Source organism: Anomaloglossus baeobatrachus, chromosome 1, assembly GCF_048569485.1.
Source record: "Anomaloglossus baeobatrachus isolate aAnoBae1 chromosome 1, aAnoBae1.hap1, whole genome shotgun sequence".
Lineage (NCBI taxonomy): Eukaryota > Metazoa > Chordata > Amphibia > Anura > Aromobatidae > Anomaloglossus > Anomaloglossus baeobatrachus.
In genome coordinates this window covers 127435653-127451678 of record NC_134353.1, presented here as the reverse complement: position 1 = coordinate 127451678, position 16026 = coordinate 127435653, and the positions used below count along the sequence as shown (strand labels likewise).

The window sequence follows — 16026 nt, the reverse complement described above, 5'->3', positions numbered from 1 at the left end:
AAAGTCGTCTGCACTTCCGATCATATACTGTGTCTTTATCTAATCCCACACAGACTCCATGATGTTGAGATGAGGGACTCCATGTTCTCCTTTACATAGTTTTCTAAAAGGTGTGCCCCCTTTTAGAAAATTCAGGTGCTTGATCACAATTTGTAGTTAAAAACAAAAAACAACCCACACTTAGGGGTACTTTGCACGTTGCGACATCGCTAGCATCGGCTAGCGATGCCGAGCACGATAGCACCCGACCCCGTCGCACATGCGATATGTGGTGATTGCTGCTGTAGTGAACATTATCGCTACAGCAGCTTCATACGCACATACCTGCTCGGCGACGTCGCTGTGATTGCCGAACTATCCCTCCTTCAAGGGGGAGGTGCGTTCGACGTCACTGCAACGTTATCAATCGCCCGGGCAATAGAAGCGGAGGAGCGGAGATGAGCGGGACGTAACATCCCGCCCACCTTCTCCCTTCCGCAATGCCGGCGGGACGCAGGTGAGGAGATGTTTGTCGCTCCTGCGGGTTTACACACAGTGATATGTGCTGCCGCAGGAGCCACAAACAACATCGTACCTGCGGTCGACCCGACATTATGAAAATGACCGATGCTACACAAATCACCGATTTTCAACACTTTTGCGATCCTTTATCGGCGCATTTAGGATTTACACGTTACGATGTCGTTACCGGCACCGGATGTGCGTCACTAACGACGTGGCCCCGACGATATTTCGGAAGCGATATCGCAACATGTAAAGCCCCCCTTATTCTCCTCGGGCCTGGCCACTGCTCCTTGCATCCTGTAGCTGAGTTCAGTGGTTATGAGCGGGGCGTTCCATCTACATGGGCTGCAAACACAATTTGTCCAAAGGGCAACTAGAGGTACCCTAAACTAAAGATTAATAAAACTTAACCTTTAATCCTAACAAATTAACACAGATCAATCTAAAATCAGTAGCAGGTAGAACAATTAAACATATACTAAATCACGTATCCGGCCGCGGACCAGACAATATGAGTAAGTGAACTGTCCTACAATAATTGTCAGAGTGATATTGCCCTACCCTGCCTAAAAGATAACTAATAGCCTCCCCAACATGTTTCACCATGTCTGGCTTCATCAGGGGGCTAAGGCTATAGTAAGCAAACAAAATGGCTGCAACCCCTCTTAAAGGTTCTGTTGATGATGTCACACACAGGACAACCAATCACCATCAACCAATCAGGTATTCCCTCTTATAGGATCCCCACAGTCATTGGTTAATCACAGGACCACATCAGTCACGTATCAATTGGTCCTCAGGATGCCACTCAGGTTCAGCAAGCGGACTCAGCCAATCTACACGGGCTGAGCTCAGTTATTGCCTGCTGTGATGTCACTGTAATATCAGTGCTGAAGCCAATATCAGACACCATGAGCGGCAACGGAGACTCGGCGGTGGACACTTTGGATGGTATGTAAAGCGTGGGTTTTTTTGTTTTGTTGTTTTGTAAAAAAAACAAACTGTACTTGGGAAGCGGGATTTTTTGACAATGACTGTATGTTGGGCGTCATTATATTGCTGCAGAATAAATTTGGATCCAATCAAGGGTATTACAATGATGGATACATATGTCTGTAATTTTCAGCATTAAGGAAACCCATTAATCTTGACCAAATTCCAAGCTCCATTTGCTTAAGTGCAGCTGTAAATTTGCAAGCAACCTCCACCATGCTGCAGACACTCATTATTGTACTGCTGTCCAGCTAAAATTTCCATTGTTCCATGATAACCAATTCTGGCCAAATTCTGAACATCAGATGGATGTAGCTGGGACATGCGGGTTACTGTCAGTTTTGAATTGATGGCATTGCTGGACAACTTGAAAACTGAAAAGGAAATAAGCATGATGTCTTTTATCTGCTGCACTTCATTTCTTTGTCCAATCGGTGCATATTTGTTCCCCAACGTTGCTCATTTCTTGGTGTTTTTTCAAAGAAGCTTGAACAGCTCGTCTTGAAACCCCTGTCTGCTGTGAAAGCTTTGCCTGGGAGAATCCTTACTGATGCAGTATAACTACCATGTGTCTTCTTGCTGCTGTATAATCTGTGATATGGAAGTGTTTACCATACCTTCACCTTTATAGCAGAGATGGGCTGTTCCCCATTAGGTTTTAAGCCTCCTGCACAGCTATTTGTCTTTTAGTTAATGACTAAAGGCCCCTTTACACACTGAGACTTTCTAGCGATCCCACCAGTGATCCGACCTGACCGGGATCGCTGGAAAATCTCTACATGGTCGCTGGTGAGCTGTCACTGGCAGATCTCACCAGCCAGCAGCGACTCGTGTAACGATGCTGCGCTTGATAACCAGGGTAAATATCGGGTAACCAAGCAAAGTACTTTGCTTAGTTACCCGATATTTACCCTGGTTACCAGCGTACACCGCTTACAGGCTGCCACTGCTGGCTCCCAGTACACGTAGCTAGGGTATACATTGGGTTACTAAGCAAACCGCTTTGCTTAGTTACTCGATATTTACCCTGGTTACCAGCGTGCACCGCTTACACAGAGTCGGTGCTCGTTGGTCCCCGCTGTAAAACACACTGATGCATGCTGCACAGCGGGAAACAATGGACCAAAAAATGGTCCTGAACAACTTGTAGCGATCAGCGTCCTCACAGCGGGGGCCAGGTCACTGATGTGTGTCACACACTGCAATGTCGGTGCGGAGGTCGCTATTACGTCACAAAACCGGTGACGTTACAGCAATATCGCTAGCGATGCTGCAGTGTGTAAAGGGGCCTTTAGTTTTAGCCTACATAAGAAAATGATGATCAGTATCCCATTTGGTATAATTGGTTACACATACACCTGACTATAATTCTACAAAATCTGTGTGCAGTGTACTTACTAGAATTAATACTGTTTTGAAGGCAATATTCATTTCATTTACATTTCTCTTTTGTTCATTCTTTTTGCATTTTGATAAAAGTACATTATTACCGTAACTTTGAGAGCATTTTTACTTTGCAGCATTTTTTCCATGCCTGCCTAAGGCTCTGTTCACACTAGAAAAAGGATTTTTCTCAAGAAATTTCTTGAGTCTGAAAGATTGGCGCACTTGCAGTCAAAAAACGCACCAATAAGGCATCGAAAACCGCATGTGTTTTTACCGCGGTATTGTACGTTTTTGGTGTGTTTTTTCCGCAGGTTGGTCCCTGCGGTTTTTTACCATTACCTATGGCAAAAAACGCAGGTACCTGCAGAAAAGAAGTTGCTGGCATGCTTATTCTTTTTCTCAAGAAATTCTGCAGAAAGAATGTTCTTGAGAAAAAAAACGCAGTGTGCGCAGCTATTTTTTTTTCCATAGGTTTTGCTGGGGAATGTCTGCAGAAAGGTTACAACCATTTTCTCAAGAAATTTCTGCAGCAAAAATGCTAGTAAAACGCAGTGTGTGAACAAGGCCTAATACAGTCTTTTTCATATCCACTGTTTTTCTCTTTATAATTCAGATTACCAGCAGCGCAAGCAGTGATCTTAAAATTAATGTTGATGGGCAAATCACTGTACGTGGAAATGAAGGAGTGTTCATAATGGGAAAGACCATAGACTTCCGGACGGGTGGAAACATTGTACTAAAAGCAGTAAGTGTTTGAAATTCTATATTAATTTACTAATAATGCGCTCCTGCTGTGTATGCGCTTGTATTATTGAGTTTGGATTTTATGTATTTTTTCGCATTTGTGACACTTGAGTTATTTTCTTGTCTGCAGTCAGTTAAAATATAGGTAAAGTTGTAAGTGTTTTCCAGCATTACTTGATCTGGTCTTGGGCACTTACCAGTCGGCATGGATTATCTTTCTTTGTTTGCAAAACATACTTAAAATGAACCTGTCAGGTCCAATATGCACGCAGAACCACGAGCAGTACTGGGTGCATACTGCTAATCCCTGCCTAACCGTCCCTGTATACACTAACATAGATAATTAGAAAAAGTATTTATAAAGATCCTTTATGATATGCTAATGAGGCCAGCGCCTAGTCGTAAGGTGTTACTTCCCATGGCTAGTCAGCCACTTAGCATGTAAGCACACCCCTGTGGGCATACTAACATGCTAATGAATGGGCAGCATCAGGATGGTCGCACTCACCTCTGCTGCGATCGCTCCCGACTCCTGGATTTCGGGCTCGGTCATGACCGAAAGTCTTTGATCATGCGCACTGACCCGAAATCCAGGAGTCGGACGTGATGGTAGCAAAGGTGAGCGCAATTATACCTCTGATGCTGGGCCTTAATTAGCATGTTAACATGCCCACAGGGGACAGTAAGCATATGCCATTCAGTTGCTGCCCGAGGTTTTACTGTTTCATAGGTGGGAAAAGCTTTATTCTTAAGAAAAATTGATGCCGCAGTAATGGTAAAACCACATACGGGCCAAAACTGGATGAAAATTGGATCCAGCGCATGGGAAAAATGTAATTTTTTTCTTTGTATGCAAGTTCTGTTCACGTTCATGGGAGTTCCAGAAGCCGTGTAGTTCAGCTGTGCTCGGCTGTTTCCCCAGCTCTACCCCCGGTGCTCAGGAATAGCTTTAATTTACAGTACTAAATATTAAACCTGGGGACCTAAGCCTCTTATGTCTTTCTCCCACCAGGAAAACAGCATAGTCCTGAATGGCAGCGTGATGGTCACTCCTTCCCGATTGCCCACCTCCACAGGGGAGCTGATGTACGATGATGGGACAGAGCGTTACAAGCTGTGTATGTGTGCAGATGGGACGCTATTCCGGGTACTGGTGGAGAGTCGTAACATGGGCTGCCAAACCTCAGTTAACCCTTGTGGTGCAACATTTTAAAGCGCAAAACCAAGCCATCAATTCATGCAGCATTTACGTCAGAGGGTATTTGTGTTTGTGTGACGGTTTGGGATATTGTTCTATATTGCAGATTTTTTACAATAATATCCTCAGATTCAGATACTTGAACTTACATCCCCGTATAAGTACCAAGAAACTGACAGTCTTCTGATGGGGATTACATGTATTTTCCAGGTGATTGTGAACCAGTAGACAGTTACTTCTATATACATATAGGCTTCTCAATAATGCTAATATAAATATTAGAGACGGGCAGACCTATTCTTGGGACTCTACATTTTTCGGTCACGTCTGTAGTCACTCGATTGGAGGCTCATGAGTCTCATACCTTTCGCACATGTTGTGCAGATAACATTGTGCCAGCCTGAATAATCAAAACCCTGCATTGGGGATCCCCAAAGGATGAGATTCGCGGAGCTCCAATCACTGAACTGACCAATGGACCGGAGTCACACAAATCTATATGCCCAACTCTATGAAAGATGATCATTTACATGAGATTTTAGCAGGAACCATATAATGTATATAGTGGTTTCCTGACGCGTCCATGATGGCAGATGTTAAGGAAATGAAGATTGGACATGTTCAATTTCATCATGCCCAATAGTTTTGCTCCCAGGAAATTGATAGGGCTTCCAGAAAATGGTAGTGGAGTTGGTTATAAGTGTATGGCCAATTTTAGCTTTTCTGTTTTTACTAACATCAAGCCTAATTTATTTTTCGGGCTTTTGACATAATGCCAGCATTTTCCCTGCATAATGCCCAGAAGGGAACTGTCAGGATCAGACTATTTTTGCAGATCAAAGGCAGGTAGAGCTTTACAGCAAAATGAGAAGACCTGCTGTAGATAATAATCATTGTAAACAGAGTATTTCATTGTGTATTTCTACAGCGGAAATGTAAATGGGAGTTACAAAGCGCAAAGTTCATGTGAAATATATGGATAGCATATAACACTGCTATTCTCCTGTACTGGCCATAGACATGAGATATGTATCTGATCATTATTGACAGATCTAGGGTTTTTCAGTGAAAACTGATATTAATTGTGTGTATGACCACCACAGACATTGCAGATTTCATCTAATTCATCTCCATTACTCAATATTCTGCATTAACTTACACTGTATGGACACAAGTATTGGGAAACCCAGTACATACACAATATGAGATCCCATTCTTAATCCATAGGCATTAGGCCCTGTGCGCAATAGAAAAAGGATTTTTCTCAAGAAATTTCTTGAGTCTGAAAGATTAGCGCACTTACATTAAAAAAACGCACCGAAAAACGCATGCGTTTTTACCGCGTTTTGGATGCGTTTTTTCCTCAGGTTGGTCCATTTGTTTTTTTACTATTATCTATGGCAAAAACCGCAGGTACCTGCAGAAAAGAAGTGACATGCTCATTCTTTTACTCAAGAAATTCTACAGAAAGAATGTTCTTGAGAAAAAAACGCAGTGTGCGCACAGCTATTTTTTTTCCATAGGTTTTGCAGGGGAATGTCTGCAGAAAGGTTACAACCATTTTATCAGGAAATTTCTGCAGCAAAAATGCAAAAAAAAGCGGGTAAATATGCAGTGTGTGCACAGGTCCTTATGGAATTTTCCACCTTTTGCAGCTTAAACAGCTTCCTCTCTTCTGCCCAGATTTTCTCCCAAGATTTTGCACTGTATCTGTGTGGAAATGTTTGCTTATTCATCCAGCAGGATAACTCATGAAAAACAGCCCCCATAGCATAATACCGCCTCCACTGAACTTAACATTAGCACAATGCAGTCAGGTAATGATCTTCTGACATTTACCATTCCAAGACTTGTCCAGATTGGCAGAAAGAGCAGCTTGACTCATCATTTCCACTCCTTGAGTCCAGTAACAGCTTTACACTACTCTGACAATTGGCATTGTGCTGGGTGATATAAGGCTTGCATGCATCGTTTCTTTTGCAATAGCCTAATTATCCATTCAGATGGACGAAGAATCGTCAAACAAACATTGGAAGTAACAGTTGCTTCCGATTATCGGCCTTTGTAAACATGCCGATGATCACCCGATACATAAGAAAAAAGCTTGTTTATCGCCCAGTGTAAACAATGATGTAATAATCATCCTTCACCCATCAATTATCGGCAGCCTGTTTCAAAGAGGCCAGGAAACCAGCGCTTGTCACCTAGTATATAGTCGATTGATGCTCGTAAAGTCAGCCGTCTAAATGGGACTTGACCTGGAGACTGGTTATAGTTGTTTTAGAAGCTGTACTTTATCTAGTCAATATAGAATAGATTTCTCTCATATAAGTCTGGTTGTGTCCATAGGGACCTGCCTCGTGCAGCCGCTTTATTAATGTTTTTATTCATTTTTCTTTTCCACTTTTTATCTGCAATATGATAGTGTTTTTCTGTGTATACATTTGCATTCAAAAGTAATTAGACTGAATTTTCATGATTTAGCCTCTGCAGACCTGTACAATGGGTTTGAAACAAAGCCAACAAGATATGAATGAATTTCTCTTAATGTAAGTGGTTTTACAAAAATACCATGTTACCTTTATAGAAATTACATAAAATTTTAAGAGACTAAAGACCCCTTTACACACTGCAGCATCGCTAGTGATATCGCTTTAACGTCACCGGTTTTGTGACGTAATAGCGACCTCCCCAGCGACACTGCAGTGTGTGACACGCGTCAGCGACCTGGCCCCCGCTGTGAGGTCACTTATCGCTACAAATCTTTCAGGAACATTCTTTGGTCCTTTGTTTCCCGCAGCGCAGCATGCATCGGTGTGTTTGACACTGTTACAACGACATCGTTAGCGACCCAGCCCATATTCGTGCTAGCGTTCCCTTTCCAGCGAGGTCGTTCTGCAGGTCCGTATCGCTGCTGCGTTGTTGGCCAGATCTGCCTGTTTGACAGCTCACCAGCAACTGTTAGAGACTTTCCAGCGATCCCGGCCAGGTCAAGATCGCTAGAAAGTCTCCGTGTGTAAAGGGGCCTTAAGACATAATTAGACAATGTGACAGAATTATAAATATAAAGAGTTATTTTTAATGAATTACTAATTGCTATGAGTCTGCAATCAATGACTGTCTGAATTCTTGAACACATGGACAGTTATGTCTCTGGGATGGCACAGCACAAAAGTTCTGCTCGATCCACAGTACATAGTGGGAGATGGCTGTAATACACAGCTAAGCACCTGCTGCATGTACTGGGACTAGAACTAACACAGATCCCAATACTTTAAGGGTATGTGCGTACGCTGCGTTCCGGTTTGAGAACAAAACTGCATCCTCTGGCAGTCTTTTGACAAATGTAAACCCTGTGTTTGACAAAAAGAACGCGGTAAAAATGTATGCGTTTTGACCGCGTTTTCTCCACGTTTTTGTTGCGTTTTGGCCTCTCTTTGGACAGTGCGTTTGCAGATTGAGAAGTCAATGGGTGGAAAATGTTGACAAAATGCAATGAAGAATGAACATGCTGCTTTTTTTGCCAGAGATTTTGACAAATATTTGACAAATAAAACACTGACAAAAAAAACTGCAACGTGCACATGGAAATTCTGATTTCTCATAGACTTTGCTGGAGAAGCAAAGGCATGCAGTTTATCATTGACACAGTGCAGTTTAAGGCTATGTGCGCACATACAGTTAGGTCCAGAAATATTTGGACAGTGACACAATTTTCGCGAGTTGGGCTCTGCATGCCACCACATTGGATTTGAAATGAAACCTCTACAACAGAATTCAAGTGCAGATTGTAATGTTTAATTTGAAGGTTTGAACAAAAATATCTGATAGAAATTGTAGGAATTGTACACATTTCTTTACAAACACTCCACATTTTAGGAGGTCAAAAGTAATTGGACAAATAAACCAAACCCAAACAAAATATTTTTATTTTCAATATTTTGTTGCGAATCCTTTGGAGGCAATCACTGCCTTAAGTCTGGAACCCATGGACATCACCAAACGCTGGGTTTCCTCCTTCTTAATGCTTTGCCAGGCCTTTACAGCCGCAGCCTTCAGGTCTTGCTTGTTTGTGGGTCTTTCCGTCTTAAGTCTGTATTTAAGCAAGTGAAATGCATGCTCAATTGGGTTAAGATCTGGTGATTGACTTGGCCATTGCAGAATGTTCCACTTTTTTGCACTCATGAACTCCTGGGTAGCTTTGGCTGTATGCTTGGGGTCATTGTCCATCTGTACTATGAAGCGCCGTCCGATCAACTTTGCGGCATTTGGCTGAATCTGGGCTGAAAGTATATCCCGGTACACTTCAGAATTCATCCGGCTACTCTTGTCTGCTGTTATGTCATCAATAAACACAAGTGACCCAGTGCCATTGAAAGCCATGCATGCCCATGCCATCACGTTGCCTCCACCATGTTTTACAGAGGATGTGGTGTGCCTTGGATCATGTGCCGTTCCCTTTCTTCTCCAAATTTTTTTCTTCCCATCATTCTGGTACAGGTTGATCTTTGTCTCATCTGTCCATAGAATACTTTTCCAGAACTGAGCTGGCTTCATGAGGTGTTTTTCAGCAAATTTAACTCTGGCCTGTCTATTTTTGGAATTGATGAATGGTTTGCATCTAGATGTGAACCCTTTGTATTTACTTTCATGGAGTCTTCTCTTTACTGTTGACTTAGAGACAGATACACCTACTTCACTGAGAGTGTTCTGGACTTCAGAACACTTGATGTTGTGAACGGGTTCTTCTTCACCAAAGAAAGTATGCGGCGATCATCCACCACTGTTGTCATCCGTGGACGACCAGGCCTTTTTGAGTTCCCAAGCTCACCAGTCAATTCCCTTTTTCTCAGAATGTACCCGACTGTTGATTTTGCTACTCCAAGCATGTCTGCTATCTCTCTGATGGATTTTTTCTTTTTTTTCAGCCTCAGGATGTTCTGCTTCACCTCAATTGAGAGTTCCTTAGACCGCATGTTGTCTGGTCACAGCAACAGCTTCCAAATGCAAAACCACACACCTGTAATCAACCCCAGACCTTTTAACTACTTCATTGATTACAGGTTAACGAGGGAGATGCCTTCAGAGTTAATTGCAGCCCTTAGAGTCCCTTGTCCAATTACTTTTGGTCCCTTGAAAAAGAGGAGGCTATGCATTACAGAGCTATGATTCCTAAACCCTTTCTCCGATTTGGATGTGAAAACTCTCATATTGCAGCTGGGAGTGTGCACTTTCAGCCCATATTATATATATAATTGTATTTCTGAACATGTTTTTGTAAACAGCTAAAATAACAAAACTTGTGTCACTGTCCAAATATTTCTGGACCTAACTGTACATGCTGAAATTTCTGCAGTGATTTGGCAGCACAGGTGCGCTCCAAATCGATGCAGAAACACTGCTTAATGGATGCAGTGTGTTTGCAGCCTAGATGCCGATTTCATGTGCTCGGGATGCTGTCTCTCCCATAGACAGAGTTGGAGCAGCATCCAAAGCGCACCAAATAAGTGACATGTTGCATTTTTAAACACTGATTTTGTCAAATTTTTGACACTCAAATCGCTGCGTTCAAAAAAGCATTGTGCGCACGGATTATGCACAATCTTCATAGATTGAGCAGGGGACGCAGGATGCATGCATTTACGCTGCAGTGCTAAACGCAGCGTAAATGCATGAAATTACGCTATGTGAGGAGTTTGACAGAGGGAGAACACTCAGAAGGAGACAGTGTATATATGTGTATATGTATATGTGTATATATATATATATATATATATATATATATATATATATATATATATATATATATATATATAAAAATAATATATCATTTTTTTATTTTTTTTTTTAAAGTTCGTTTTAATTTTGTAAAACAAATATAGAACCCATACACATTTGATACTGCTGTAATCCATGTGACCTACAGAATGAAGACAACACTTTATAGTTAATGCAATATTTTTGGATGACAACTTAAAATCTAAATAGCTACTCTCCAGTAACATCTTGGTGACTTTGTATCAAATCCATTGTAGAGGAACTAAATTATCATTCTGTCGCTGTCCAAGTATGTCTGACCCCAGCTATATCACTCAAGGAAATCAGCATTTTCTCCTGGCACTGACGATGAGCCGGTGGCTGAATTTAGGGAGCAGTAAATTTGTGCATCATTTGAATCAAAATTCCAAATTTCTGAATTGTTCCACTCGAACTGTGGTCCGCTGGAAGGAGATAGGGCCACAAGGGGTGAAAGTTTTCCAAGCACACCCCATATGTCACCATTTGGCAAGAGTGACTCTTCAAATATAATAGCCCATGTCTGACATAAAATGGTGTATATCATAACAGCATAATACTATAACTTCTTTTTCTGGTTTATTTTGAAAACACTAATATATCTGACCTTAAACAATGTGCACTATAAAGCCAATACAGTATTATATATGTATGTGTGTTGCGGTTGATAATATATTTATTTGTGGTATGACAGAGCTTGAGTGTTGTGTTTTTTTTTTTGTTTTTTTCCAGTTTGCTGTAAAAATAAAAAGTCAATGAAAAATAAAAAAAAAAAAATTGTATATGAATCTATTATTGTGTGCTTTGTTTCTTAGAGTATGTTCTCACAACATTTTTCCAGGCGTATTTGGAGCAAGTTCACTCTGCACTTGGGTGTCTTTTTGAACATTTTGTCAGCATTTTGCTTCAAACCAGATGCTTTGTTGAATAAAGTTTTTTTTTTCTTTTTTATTAATTTATTTTTTAAAGCCTAGAAAATGCCAGTGCAAAAGACACCTTAAGAACACTGGAACAACTCTAGAAAAAGAGGTCGCTGACAAAAACATTGTGAGGGTTCACGGATAGTCTAAAATGAAAGCACTTAAGCGGGCTTTGCACGCTACAATATATCTTACGATGTGTCGGCGGGGTCACGTCGTAAGTGACACACATCCACATCGTAAGTTATATTGTAGCATGTGACAGCTACGTGCGATTGTGATTGAACGTTAAAACGTTCATCGCATACACGTCGTTCAATTGCTAAAAATTGAACGTGAGGTTGTGCAATGTTCCCGAGGTAGCACACATTGCAGTGTGTGACACCCCGGGAACGATGAACAGACCTTACCTGTGTCCCGCGGCTCCCGCCGGCAATGCGGAAGGAAGGAGGTGGGCGGGATGTTTACGTCCCACTCATCTCCGCTTCTATTGGCCGGCTGCCGCATGACGTCGATGTGATGCCGAACGTCCCTCCCACTCCAGGAAGTGGACGTTCACCGCCCACGTCGAGGTCGTATGGAAGGGTAAGTACGTGTGACAGCTTTTAATCGGTTGTGCGACACGTTCAACAAATTGAACGTGCCGCATATACCATGGGGGAGGTTACGATCGCATACGATATCGTATGCTTATTCGTAACATGTAAAGCAGGCTTAAGAATAGATGCTTTAGGTTTATAAAATTACTGAGAAAAAATTCACTGAAGCGTCTTCTGCTCGAAAATGGATGATTTTGGTCGTTTGAAAAAAGCTTAACATCTTAAAGGAAAAAAAAAATGCCAGGATTGCTATTTTTTTGAAGGCTGTAAAAAAGAAAAATATATTCAATTATTTGAGTCCTCAGTGGTTGATACCATCTTTTCAGTTAGCCATTAAAAAGGTAATAGATAGCAAGCTTTCGAGACTCTGGTCTCTTCATCAGGCATGGTATAACAAAAATTCGGAAGAGTCACATATTAACGACTTTTAAATGTTATTTTTATATCAACTGGCTAACATTGTACAAAAATATATTCTTCCTGTTCCATTATTTCATAACATTTTTTTCCCCTATGTTTTACCATATATTATTTGGTTTCATTCAAAACTACGGTATTTTTTGTACTATAAGATGCACTTTTTTCCCCCCATAATTTGGCCGGAATATGGGGATGCGTATTATAGTCCGAATATACCTGGCTCGCTATGGTGGAGCGGGGTCACAGGAGGCAGGAGCCGGGTTGCCACTCCAAGAAGTATACGGCTGCAGAAGCAGGGAATATTCATTTCCCCATTAAAGGATAACCACGCCCTCGAGGTCAGTGATGGTAAATGACTGTGAAGATTGTTACTATAACTGACCCCGGCGTCGAGAGGTGGCCCAAATTATGGGCGTTGGGAGCAGTGAATATTCATTGTGGATTAGCTTGCAGCTGATATTGGGGTGTGACAAGGGGCACATTTTTTACATCATGCTCTGTCCATCATTTACACAAAAGTCAGTTGTCAGCATCAGAAGATAATGTCTCACACCTGGGGAGTGAAGGTAAAGTGCATAGAATTGTTTATTTCTTTGTGTGCAGCAAAACGGGAGTCCTATACAGTGGGGGGGGGAGTATTTAGTCAGCCACCAATTGTGCAAGTTCTCCCACTTGAAAAGATGAGAGAGGCCTGTAATTGACATCATAGGTAGACCACAACTATGAGAGACAAAAAGAGAAAACAAATCCAGAAAATCACCTTGTCTGATTTTCTGAGCTCATGATGGGGAACATATATACCAGGATGAGGGAGATATATATAACAGGATGTGGAATATATCTAACAGGAAAGGGCCCAAGATGGGGAACATATATATCAGGCTGAGGGACATATCTAACAGGGTGTGGATTATATATACAAGGAAGGGGCCCAAGATGGGGAACATACTGTATATACTAGAAGGGGCCCAAAACAGGGAACATATACACTTAGATGAGGGACATATATACCAGGATGGGAGACACTAATACAGACTTCTGGGATATTACCCCATAAGTGTCAGGCGCAGAATTACCCCCCAAAACAGTGAGTCATTACCATATTTTTGCCTCAATTTTTTTTTCTTCTTTTCCTTCTCTAAAACCAAGGTGTGTCACATGGTACAGTGCATCTTATAGTCAGAAAAATACGTGTCCTCATACAGCTATGTTGGCACACAAATTTAAAAGTTATGGCTCTTGGAAGAACAGAAGGAAAAAAAGTACAAAAAGAAAAATTGGCCACAGCAGGAAGTGGTTAAAGGGAACCTGACAGCTGATACATTCTTCCATCAGTTCAGGCAACACGTATCATCCATTGGCTATATAATCCCAGGCCAAGTATGTTTCACTCAGTAATGCTGCAGCGTTTCAGAGAAAAACATACTTTCAATGGCCGCTGAGGACTGAGCTGCAGAATGGCTAGTCGGACAGACTTCTGTCCAACTGCCCTTTGACAGGTTTCTGCCTTTATGCACACATAGGCAGAAACATATCAGTCATTGTCAACGGGCAGGTAGAAGCTGATGGGGACCCACCTGTCCAACTAGTCTACCTTGTGGCTCGGTCCCCGGAGGCTATTAAAAGTATTTTTTTCTCTGAAACTCTGCAGCATTTCAGAGTCAAACATACCTGGCTGGAATAAAAAAGCCAGTGGCTGATACATGCTGTCCGAACTGTGGGCATCATGTATCAGCTGTCAGGTTCCTTTTAATGGTCTCAGCTTGGCACTCAATGCCTAAATGGGCTGCTAAGAATATATGGGTTCGGCCTCACTCCCACTTGCATATAAACAATAGCTCTGATACTCATACAGTAAAGTTTCATGCTTATGTTATTGCGTATATCATGTGAGTGCAATGTGACCGTGCATTTTTTTTCTTGCATAGCATCCATATGACATGCAATTGCCATCCCTATGCAATGTGTTAACATCATCTTTTAGATCCTAGAATACTCTGTAAATTCTTGCTAGTTGTCAGAAATAATAAAGCAAATATAAACATAGATAAAAACATAGAATCATTGATTGATAGATATCCTGCAGCCATATACTGTCACAACCCCCCTACATATAAACTTGCACACTTTCATGTGGCACTAACGGGTGTTTATCCTTGTTTACCTAATAAATAATTTAAAAAAAACGATGTGCGGTCCCTCCTATTTTTGATAACCAGGAAAAGTAAAGCATATAGCTTGGGGCTATCAGGCTGGAAAGGTCCATGGTTATTGGCCCTTCCCAGCCTAACAATACCAGCCTGCAGCTGCCCCAGAAATAGCACATGAGATGGACAAATTCTAGCGCTTCGTCTCGGGTTTTCCTTATTGCCCTGGTGTGTTGGCATTCAGGGTAATGATTTTTTGAGTTGATGTCAGCTGACATCAAGCCATGGTGCTAGTCTATCAGACACCTCCATTACTAACCTAGTAATTGAAAAAAACACATATTTTATTTTAAAAAATACTGGCCATCTCTTTCCCTGGTTCACCAACACAAAAAGACATGCAGGTCCAATGTAGGGAATCTGATGTATTGCACAATTGAAACCTGAAAGATCTAAAAAGAGAGAGAGATAAAAACGAGATATCACTCGTTCCATTTATTAGAAAGCAAAGATCCCAGGTCCGACGTAGTCTAGAGCTTCCCACAACGTTCCTTGATTATGGAGATCAAAGGCTATTGAGCCTCAAAACAAGCAGCAGTCACTGATGGCTCAGATTGTACTCCCGATGACTATAATGATTTGTGACTTCAGTAATGTTATGTCACCGCTCATAACAGTCGCTGGGAGTGGCTGTTGCTCAAAACTTATGGAGCCTCGATCTAGGTAATCGAGGAATATCATGGGAACCGATGGACTAAATCGGACCTAGGAACTTGTGTTCTAATACATTGGTCAAGGAGGGAAAGTCTCTTGTTTTTGTTTCTTTTTATGTCTTTCAGGTTTCAATTTATGGACTACCCCGGATTCCCTAGAGTACATCGGACTAACATTGTTTCTTTGTTTTTTTTCATTAAATTGGTGAACCAGGGAAAGAATCGGCCAGTGTTTCTTAAAATAAACTATTTTTGTGTGTGTGTTATTCTTTAACTTACTAGGTTAGTAATGGGGGTGTCTTATAGACACATCTCCACTACTAACCCCAGGACTTAATACTAGCTGACATCAAGCCCAACTACCATTACCCTGATTGCCAATGCACCAGGGTAATCGGGAAGAGCTGAGAAGAAGCACCAGAATTTGCGTATCTCTTGTGATGCGCCACTTCTGGTCCAATAACCATGGACCTTCCCAGCCTGATATCAGACCCCAGCAGTCTGTACTTTACATTTGCTGGTTATCAAAAATAGGGGGGACAGATAGTTGTTTAGGTTTCTTTAACCTAATAAAGAAATAAACAAACATCCTTTAGTGTCACATTG

At 41.6% G+C, this 16026-nt stretch overlaps 1 protein-coding gene across 1 annotated transcript in view; it reads left to right on the top strand.

The window, feature by feature from the left end:
- Window positions 1-7218, top strand: part of SGCB (sarcoglycan beta) — a 46028-nt gene extending 38810 nt beyond the window's left edge. Inside the window, exons 5-6 of the mRNA XM_075347034.1 lie at window positions 3497-3628; window positions 4640-7218. Coding sequence (XP_075203149.1) covers window positions 3497-3628; window positions 4640-4840 — 333 coding nt within the window. The 3' untranslated portion in view covers window positions 4841-7218. The remainder of the gene's footprint in view (window positions 1-3496; window positions 3629-4639) is intronic.
- Window positions 7219-16026: the final 8808 nt, after the last annotated feature.